Raw genomic sequence first — 10,853 nt, 5'->3', positions numbered from 1 at the left:
CATAGAAGAATATATATATATTTCTCAATCTTTCTAGACTCCACCCCTCAATCCTAAACTCCACTCCTCTGTCCTTCTAGACTCTACCCCTCAGCCCTCCTAGACTCCACCCCTCAATCCTTCTAAACTCAACTCCTCTGTCCTTCTAGACTCCACCCCTCTGTCCTAGACTCCACCCCTCAGTCCTTCTAGACTCCACCCCTCAGTCCTTCTAGACTCCACCCCCAGCCCTTATAATCTCCACCCTCCAATCCTTTTGGTCTGTCTATTCTGTTCCTGCCTGTGTGTGGCATGCAACCAATGTGTGTTGTTGTTCTATCTGTCCATCTGCGGGGAGTGTATATGAGAAAACACACAAGCTAGCTGTCCCACACAGCTGGGACAGCCGGTGGAAGGCACGTGACAGGGGGTGGGTGATGCACTTTGGGATACAGAGCTCAGCAAAGAAACTTCTCTGCTGAGTTCCTTGGCCATCCTAGACTGGCCCCTTCAGGATGCACTTTGTCCTGCTCAGACAGACCCCTGAGTGACTCATTCACCCACTGTCACCAGCAAGTTCCCCTTTGTAATGATCCTGTAAACATTTACAGAGTGGAGCCTCACCAAAGCTTAAAGCTCATTTTGAATATTTAATTAGCATCCACTCAATAAAATCCATTTTTTTTTTTTTTTACTAAACCACAACATTTCCCCACACATCCCTTAAGTTAACTGGGCATGCATTCATTCGAAAGGTACTGTTTGAATACTGGATGTCAGCTACTTGGCCCTGTCCCAGAGCGAGCACGAATCCCAGCTTCATGCTCGTTTCAGCCAGAAGAGCATGACGGTTCCTGAAGTGAATGCTGGAGATAAAAATGTGCGTCAGGTGGTGATTAATGTCCATGAGAGAAAAACAGCAGGCAAGGGCTGAAAGCCACCTGTCGGCGTGACACTTGGGAGCCACCCAAGGGAGCGACGGAATGAGGCTCACAAAAGGACTCGGTTATTGGGTGGCAGGCCCACGCGTCACTCCGGATCCAGATCCGGATCCAAAATTATGTTGAGTAAAGCGAATCACAGACAGCCACAGGGTGATTGCTTGTACACAGTATTCCAGGAAGTCAGTCCCACAGGAACAACACAGTGAGCAGAGGCCAGAGGTGGCAAGTCTGGGAAGGGACATGCTGGCCCTGGGTACAAAGGCTCAGGAGACTGGGGGTGGATCCTATGGGACATCTATGAAGTGTACTCTGACCGTACAAATAATATGTTGGTCAGTGAGATAGCCCAGTGGGTAAAGGTGTTTGCTACCAAGCCTGATGAACTGAGTTTCATCTCTGGGATCCACGTGGTGGGAGAGAACCGATTCTTACAAGTTGTCATCGGCTACCCCCCACCCCCACCCCAACACACACCAAATGTAATAGAAATAACACGGCATGTCCTTCCAAATTTTCATCATAGAATCATGATAAAAAAAAATGATCTAGTGGTGGATGAATGAGTCAGCTTGGTTGAATCTTTCTATGTGTATATAGATTGAAACATCGCCCAACAGTCTGCACTGGAGTTCATGGATTAGTCAGTAGGGACAGAACTGTCCCCAGGGAGAACTGCAGCTGGTGACACCCACTCCATCTCCCCCACACCCCTTTGAGATCAAATGTTACTACGGTGTCCTGGCTCACCTGGAACTCTATATAGACCAGGCTGGCTTCCAATTCCTGGAGACCAGCCTATCTCTATCTCTTGGGTGATGAGTGTAAAGGTGTGTTTTGCCTTCTCAGGTAGCACCTCCACCTTTTATTTGTCTCATTGGCTTTATACATTTCTCTGCAGTTGAGCTTTCAGAACCAGCATTGCAGAAGCACAGAGGATGGCCGTGGCTCAAGGCTCCAGCCTGTGAGGGTACAGAAGTTCTGCGAGCACCCCATGGCCTGGGGGCTCTCATACCTGGCAGATGGTCCTGTTAAATGTATTTTCTCTCCAGTTTTTGCAGTTGTCATTGAATCTGGTGTCTGCTTTTATCCAAGGACAAATTTATACTAAAAGAAACTCCTGGTTTTATTCTCAGCTTTGGAAACAAAAAAGGCCTGTACTCAGCAATCTGTTTAATCTTTTGGGTTCAGATGGGGCTGAGGTCCCTCCCTCCAGTCCTTCTAGGGAAGGGGAGAGAGGACTTGAACAGAGAGGAGAGCTATAAATCCCCTTTTCCCTGAATAGTACCTAGGCACCATGCTAAAGGTCATTATTATAAACAGCTTGGAGGTCAGAGTCCAGTGTCTCTGGTTCTGGGAGGAGGGCTATCCACAGAACCATCTGGAACCTTCTGTAGTGAGGTGACCAGATAACAAGAGAGGTTGTCAGAGCAGGCAGGAGTTACTACAATCACCTTGCATTTTGACGTCCATTTTCCCTCCCCCATCCAGGAGCTGGAAACCCTTTTCCCCGGTCTCTTTAGGAAGCGTGCTGGACTCAGGACTCTTAATTCCCATTTAAAGTCAGGGGCATTGAGATGATAATGATAGCTCAGGTTTATTGGGTGTTATTTTCCACTTTATCGTAGTAATCGGAACATTTATTGAATGTGTTACCTCTCTTCCAAGCCTCGCATTAAGGGCCTTATATGTTAGTCTCCAGCTCCTGGACACTGACTGGGTGCTGCCTTCCAGTCTGCAGAGGAGAAATTCTGTAGGGAGACAGCCCTGCCCAAGAGCACACAAGTGGGGAGGGCTGGGGTGATGGAGCTTTGTGCCTTGGGGCTGTGCTACTGGACATACTCTGTGGGAAAGGCAATCGTGGGGGTGCTTATGTGAGTGTGTGTGTGTGTGTGTGCATGCGTGCGTGCGTGCGTGTTTGAACATTTGGAGCCAGGTGGATCAAGTCTTGGCTTCTGCTAACTGAGGCACAGCTAACAGGAAGTCTGACTTGCTTGGGTGCTTAAGTGGGGGGTGGTCTGACTAAGGATGGCATCAAATACCAGGGGGTGCCCTTGAATTCTACAAGACAGGTTGAAGAGAGAGCATGGTCAACTCTGGACAGGCAGGCCTGGGTGTTTCCTTTTCTGTGTTTTCACACGCTTGAACAAGACAGAGATCTTAGCGGAGCCCCAGGGGGATTCCACACCTATGCTTCTTAATATTGATAGGGATTTTGAGGTGCTGGTGGGAATGAGCCACGGTACATACACGGTGGCACCGAGTCACAGCCGGCCACACACACACCCATCCGCACCTACACCTATGCTTATTAACATTTTGTCTTAAAGGTTTCTCATTTTTATTTATGTGTATGTGTGGAGGCTGCATGAGTTTATGTGTATAGGCACCCGAGTAGGCCAAAGAGGGGGTTGGGTCTCCTGGAATCGGAGTTACAGGTGGTTGTGAGCTGCCTTGTGTGAGTGCTGGGAACTGAACTCAGGTCCTTTGCAACAGCAGTATGTGCTTTTAAACTCACGCCCCCCCCCCCACGCACTTATGAGACTTTGAGGTTCTAATGAGAATAGACATGTTATTATGTAGGTCCTCACAACCATCCCTACCCACGCTCATCCATGCGTGCCTTACTTACATACATGGCCACATTCACACACATTCAAACAATATGCATACATCACACGCATGCACACATCATATACATATCCACATCACACGATACACCCATGACATGCATATATACACATGACATGCATATACACTTGACATGCATACACACATCACAGACATACACATATCACACACATACACACATCACATGCATACACTCTCACCCCTCCATTTCTATAGGACCACACTCTTATACACACACACTTGTGCACATCCACACTTACAAGCACAAGGCGACTATGAAAGCACAGCCAGGAGATATCTTAACATGTAGGCCCATACTCAACCACACCCCACCCACACTTTTGACACCCACATTTCCCCACACTTGCACCCTTATACACTTGCTCACATCTTCACACACTTGCTCACATCCTTACACACTTGCTCACACCCTCACACACTTGCTCACACCTTCACACACTTGCTCACACCTTCACACACTTGCTCACATCTTCACACACTTGCTCACACCCTCACACACTTGCTCACATCTTCACATACTTGCTCACATCTACATACACTTGTTCACACCCTCACAAACTTGCCCACACCCTCACACACTTGCTCACACCTTCACACACTTGCTAATACCCTCACACACTTGCTCACACCTTCACACACTTGCTAATACCCTCACACACTTGCTCACACCCTCACAAACTTGCTCACACCCTCACACACTTGCTCACACCTTCACACACGTACTTGCTAATACCCTCACATACTTGCTCACACCCTCACACACTTGTTCACACCTTCACACACTTGCTCACATCTACATACACTTGCTCACACCCTCACAAAGTTGCTCACACCCTCACACACTTGCTCACACCCTCACACACTTGTTCACACATTTGTTCACACCCTCACACACTTGCTCATACACTTACACACTGTCACATCCCTCCTCTTCCTCCCCATTTTTCACTTACACCTATCCTTACACCCCCCCATGCTTACTAGCCCTCAATACCTATACCTGCTTGTACCCCAATACTCTTACACATATACTTGCACACACATGCGCGCACACACACATTTTCTCCCCCCCCACTTACTTTCTCATCACTGAACTCACACACAGTCTCACCCTCACAACCATTCCCACGCTTACACACACAGTTTCTTGCACAAGCCTAAAGTCCCAGGCCAGTCTGGCCACCTTTTGATGGGAAAGTCCTGGAAAAGACTCAGCTGTTCCTAACAGGCTGGTGTTAGGACCCAGGAAAGGCCAGAGTGGGACGGATATAAATAGAGGAGAACAAAGTTTGAGGCCCGCTGACATCACTCTGACTCTCCACCCAAAGCCACGAGCTGGACTCTGGGCCAACGAGGTGTGGCGGAGCTCAGCTGCAGAGGAAGGCAGCACACACATCACTAAGCTCCGGCTGAGCTCTGAGCTCTGGCTGGAGAGTTGAGACAGGAGGCATGTGCCCACCAGTCCCAGGCCCAGGACCCAGACTCCTGAGCCTGTAAGCACCCAGAGGTCCTGGCCTGCCCAGCAGCCGCCAGAGGCTTAGGGACTCTGGTGGAGCCGAGGAGGAGTGCTTCTCCAATTCAGCACTGCATCCAGCCTTCAGGTCCCTGAAGACTCTAGTTCGGAGAGGAGAATCATCCCCACTGCTTTTCAGACAACCATACGTCACAAACTTTAGGGGACAGACTTTGTGGCCAGAAACCTGTGATGAAGATGTCCTTGTTCCCAGGAGACAGGAGGTAGAGAAGTTCCCTGCAGGCTGTGGGGGAATCCCACTGCCGGGTTCCCACCATGAAGGATCTTCCAGCATTCCCTTGCTACTGGGTCTGGCTACTCTGGTGCTTCTGCGGTTTCCAGGTAACGCTCTAGGCCGCCGAGGCAGTGGGGTTACATATCTTCAGGAGAATGTCTTGGCACTCATCCTGTGATCTTTCCTTACAGGTGTGTAGCACTCAGCCCGGAGCTCAGGAACATCCAGGTAAGCACACCACTGCCCCCCAAATCCCTGCTCTGTGATGGTTATCTGCTCTTCTCCTTGCCTTTGGGGGTATAACAGGGATTATTTGTTTAACCCCTTGTGGGGATCCTCATCCCTAGGAAATGCATTCCGTCCTTTGAGACAACAGCCCTGGTGTGACCAGTGTCCTCAGGCTGCTGCTGAGAAAGCTGGTCTCTGTCCCAGCTGCCTCTTGCTCCAGGTCAGGTGTTGTCATCTAATTAAGGAGTAGAACCACTTTTGCCTGTTCTTTCAACTTCACCCTTGTGCCGACTTAGGGCCACCACCATGGGCACTCTCCCTAGTGCCTTCAGCATCATGGTGCTGCGAGCTGCCCTCTTGTGTGTCCTGGACACCACCAAGTAGCACTTGCCCCTTGTGCTGAACATGCACAGAGCGGGTGGAGGGGCAGGTCACCATTGGAACACTTGTCTTTGGCTGTTGGGACTCCCCCTTTAGAAGCAGGAGGGTGACACTTGTTGGAGTGACGGATCATGGTCCTGTTATGGACAAGATGGTTGCCACATCTACAGTGGGGACGGATGGGAAGGGGCTTGTCACCTGCTTGTGGCAGGTTCTTCCGGGGCTCAGGCTCTTGCTGAAGGTTCAGAGGCAAGGGACAAGAACTTCTAGTCCATTTCTGGAAAAGCCTGGTGGGTCAGAGTAAAGAAGCCAGTGACTCAGAGCTCGGGGAGACTGGGATTCCCAGCAGAACTGATCAGTTGGACCAGCCTGCCTCTAAACGGGAACCCAGCCCCACCGGTGCTCATGAGCCAACACGGCGAACTCGGTGAGGGGCTGCAGAGAGGGTATGGGTCTGGAGAACATACCTGAAGCTGTGTTAGGGAAAGCTCTCCCTCCTTGCCTGCTGAGACTGGGGGCTGCCCATACTGAACGGCACCACCAGTCAGTCAGATCTAGAACTGTGCCTACTACTGGTCTGGGAAAAGAAAGCCTCAAGGGCTTTTTCTAGAATTGGGCCTTTGACTAGTTTCTGCACACATGCACACAACCATACATGTCTACACATACTTACCTATGTATACACCTGCACTCCACAGGAGCTAGTGTTCTGACTCTATAAGTGTCAGAGGTGTGGGGCCAGCCTCGTTCTGTACGGACGCCTCACTCCTGACCTGGTATCGGGTGGAACCAAATGTCTTCTGGTTGAGCATCTTTGACAGAGAAGAAGAAGATATAGCCTAAGGGTGTTCAAACCCAGGCCAGGGAGCCCAGGTGCCTCTCAGCATCCTGTTATCTGGGATCGCTATCCACAGAGTGCTCCTTCAGATCCCCATCCTCACCCTCACCCTCATCCCTAGTACTTCCTTTGTCCTTCCCCCCTCTCCCTCCTCCTCTCCTGCCTCCCCCTCACCTTTTCTTTCATTTCCCTCCTTCCTTCCTCCCTTCTATTTCTGTTCCTTGTTTGTTTTATCCTCTCCAATCCGCTCCCTCGACGCCCTCCCCCGCCCCTCCCCCATCTTTCTTACACTTTGGAGTTTGGCTACACTCATTTTCTCTAATATTCAGCCTGCTCTGCAAGACCACGTTGGATTTCTCCACTTATGGACGAGAAACCCCAATGAAGATTTTAGGAAAATCTGATCTATGGTGGTAGCCCCTCGCCCATTTCCACCCCCGCCTCCCAGCCATGAGAGCCCTTGACGGGCACAGGGTTGACATATGAACCAAGGGACTGTCCAGACATGGAGAGCTGGAGTCAGGGTTGTCGCTTGCCAAGGCCTTGGGTTGCCTAAAGGAGCTTAAGAAGGACACAGAACCCCTGGTTCTCCTCCCCAGTGTCACCTGCCCACACTCACCTGCCAGTCAGCAGCAAGCCCTTAGCTGGAATGGCTAGTACAAAATCACAGGAATGAGGTGATCCCATCTGGAGGGATTTGGGGGGAACTGACTTCTAGGGGTCACCAGCAAGCACATGGACACAGGTGTGGGAGGCCCTGATAGCACTGTTAAGCGCTTATATTTCTTCATCCTGGTTCCAACGCTCTGCCTACTGCACAAGGCAGGGCTCAGAAAACAGGCACCAACCATCTTCCATGCCCTGTTTGTGAATAGACAGGACTGCTGTCATGCACACAGCTTCTTGGCTGAGGCCAACTGCATTCTCATCTCCTTATGTTTAGGTGTCTACACAGATCCCGGGTCACTGGACAGCTTCTGGATTCTTGTATTTATCGCATGAGCGCACTTTCCGTTTTAGAAGTCTCAAAATGGTGTGAGGCCCTTTGGCACACTGACACCTTCTGAATTTCCCTGGAACTGTGACCGTGGGCTGTCACTGCCACAGAATTACAGTAGCTGTGGTTGCAAGGGGACCTCAGAGACCATTTACCAAGTTCCCACTTGATAGGGAAGCCAGGAGTGGAAGATGGGGGGGGTGATCCAGAGAGGAGGCTGGCCCCCCACACTGATCTGAGACCCTCTTACAGCTCGGGGCCTGACTCACAGCCTTCTGCTCCCCAGGACGACCTAGGAAGCTCTGAGGTTGGTAGAGCCAGGCCCATAAATGGCATTCGCCAAGATTGCCGGCCACTTTGTAAAAGTTTATAAACATGCCCTTTTATAGATGATGTTTGTAATGAGGGACTGGAAACTTGAGAAAACTAGCAAGCTGTGTCGTTACCTAGCTTCTGTCCAGGCCGTCGGGACTGCTGAATCCAGTCCAGCAGGCTTCAAGGCTCTACCCAGTGTGCATAGCGGGCAATGACAGTCATTATAATTCCATGTATTTACATGGCGACTTATGAAGGACTTCTGTAACCCACTGAGTCACACCAGGAATGCCACTCTCCATCTTTTGAGGACCAGTCAAATATGTGTTCACAATGGAGGTTTTTAAAAGAAAACTGTCATGTGTGTCTATGTTTTGCCTACATGCATGTCTGTGCACCACATACATGCCTGGATCCTGAAGAAGTCAGAAGAAGGTATCAGATCCACAGGGACTGGGAGTTATAGATGGTTGTGAACCGCCATGTGGGTGCTGGGAATCAAACTGTGTCCTTTTGCAAGAGCAGAGAGCACTTTAACCACTGAGCAATCTCTTTAGCCCCCATAATGGATTTAAAAACAGAAAAAAAAAACCCAATGTTTATTCCATATCAAATACATGGAAATATAGCAAGTAGAGATTTTCTGGAGGATGCTAGATTTAGAAATATACTTTATGTGTATAATTATATTCTGTGGTCATTCTATGTTTATGTTTAATTATATCCCGTTTAGTTGTTCTTACATTCTATCATTCAGCCTACCTATATAGTTATGCTTTTAATTACTAACATTTAAAAGGGGAGTCTGCAAATGTAAAACCTGAATTTCACACACACATGCACGCGTGCGTACACACACACACACACAGAAGGGTTGTAATTTGACCCAGCAGACACAGGACACAGAAGAGATGGACCCTCCCCGCCCCACCTCCAAAGATCAGGTTGACACATGATGTCGGTTACCACCGTGAGGAAACAGGATGAGGACTTGGAGTCAGGACTCTTCATGAGGGGAACAGAGACCCCCCCGATTAGAAAGAGGCTGCTACAAAAAACCATGGCAAATGGTATTCCAGACAGCAGGGACAGCAGGCAACATCATTTAGGGAGATGAGCTTTGTGTGCCCAAGGCCAACGTTAGCCGGCAGGGAGAGACCAACTTTTCCCCTGGAGAGAGGCTTTTGGTGTTGCCCATAGCAGGGTCCAAAGGAGCATTTCCTAAGGGAGGCCGCTGACCACATAGGAGCCAGGCTAGGAAGGCGAGAGATTGTTAGAGACATAAAGGCCTTGAGCTCTGGTGTTCATCTTCTCTCTCCCTCCCGCCTCTCTCCCCAAACCGACTTGATAGAGGGTTGATGGGAACATTAGATACACATGAAAAATGAATCCCAAAGAATTGGCTTATAATTGTGATGTAGCCTAAAACCTTCCCTCCACTCCTCCTATTTGTTCTGTTTTGTCGCCCCCTCTCCTTCTGTCTCTTCTTTCCTTTCTCCTCTTTCCTTCTCTCTGCCTGCTCCACACCATTATTTCCCGTCCCTGAAGTCATGCTCCTGCCATCCCTGTGGGAGTCTGAGACAGCCCTGTGACTAATTGTGATGGGTTTGTCACTTTTGTGATTTGAAGACAGCCATAGATTGTCTTCCCCAACCACACACACAAAAAATGAGGCTGTCTTATGAAACATTGAGCACCATGTGTTATCCCGCCCTGTAGGGTGTTTAGAGACCTGTGGGTTGAGTCTTATTAACACTGCACGCATTTAATTAAAAAAAAAAAAACCTGGCAATATTAACATTTGGGGAAATTTCCAAATCAAATTGAAAACATCTGTATTTCTGACTTATCTTTCAAAAGTGGGACACCTGAATCAGCAGAATGGTGAATGGCTATCCTATCAGCACTTCAGAGGCAGAGGCGGAGGCAGATTTTGAGTTCATAGTCAGCCTGGTCCACCAAGGGAGGCCTTGCCTTAATAGAACAAAAATGAGGGAGCTCATCTCTGGGAAGGAATAGTTACCAGACTCCCAGCATTCCTTAGATGCCTGTGGTCCTGTGTCTAGGGTTGGGGGCCCTGTGAGATTTCCCCTTTCATGTTGGCGTGTCTAGTGCTGTTATTCCTGTTCAGGTCCTGTTTGTATAGCCATACTGTAGAGAAATTGTGGTCGGAGCTTCCCGGTCATTTCTAGGAGACGCAACCTCACAGCACATTTCCTGGTACTCTGGCTCTAGGAAATTTCCTATTCCTCTTCTGAGATATCCTTAACTCACAGCTACTTGTTCTATGCGTTTGGGCTAGTCTAGCTGTAGCTGTCTGTAAGGACATCCATCTGATGCAAAGAGAAGTTTCTTTTAAGAGAACTAAAAGCTTTACTTTATCAAATGGGGGAAATGGGAGACCTGGCGACTCTCGGCGAGCCTTCCCTCAGTGTGACACTAGTCTGTTCTGGGGCCCGAGAGGCTGGCTGCCACTGCTTGCTCGCACCTCCTGCTTCAGCGCAGAGTTGAGCATCGCTCGGTGTAGACTGATCTGGTCCCTGTCCTGGCTCTCATATCCAGCTGCTTGGCTTGTTAAGCGCCTGGGAATGTCTTCCTTCTCGGGACTTGTCTGGGCCCACATCGCTTCCTCGTGGAGTAGCCTTGTCCCTGACTCCTGTGTGCAGACAGATTTTATTCATGTAGTCAGAGGACACTGGGGAGAATGCAGGGACTTCGCCCTGTCTCAAGGTTCATGCCAACACTATAGTGACTGTATTATTATGACTCAAGCC

General features: G+C 49.4%; 1 protein-coding gene across 1 annotated transcript in view; it reads left to right on the top strand.

Moving 5' to 3' along the window:
• The first annotated feature begins 4,886 nt into the window (after positions 1–4,886).
• Positions 4,887–10,853, top strand: part of Adgrd1 (adhesion G protein-coupled receptor D1) — a 119,925-nt gene continuing 113,958 nt past the window's right edge. The window contains exons 1-2 of the mRNA XM_052168618.1: positions 4,887–5,427; positions 5,512–5,548. Coding sequence (XP_052024578.1) covers positions 5,362–5,427; positions 5,512–5,548 — 103 coding nt within the window. The 5' untranslated portion in view covers positions 4,887–5,361. The remainder of the gene's footprint in view (positions 5,428–5,511; positions 5,549–10,853) is intronic.

The sequence above is a fragment of the Apodemus sylvaticus genome, chromosome 22 (assembly GCF_947179515.1).
Source record: "Apodemus sylvaticus chromosome 22, mApoSyl1.1, whole genome shotgun sequence".
Lineage (NCBI taxonomy): Eukaryota > Metazoa > Chordata > Mammalia > Rodentia > Muridae > Apodemus > Apodemus sylvaticus.
The sequence above is the reverse complement of the archived record's forward strand: the minus strand, read 5'-3'. Positions and strand labels throughout refer to the sequence as shown.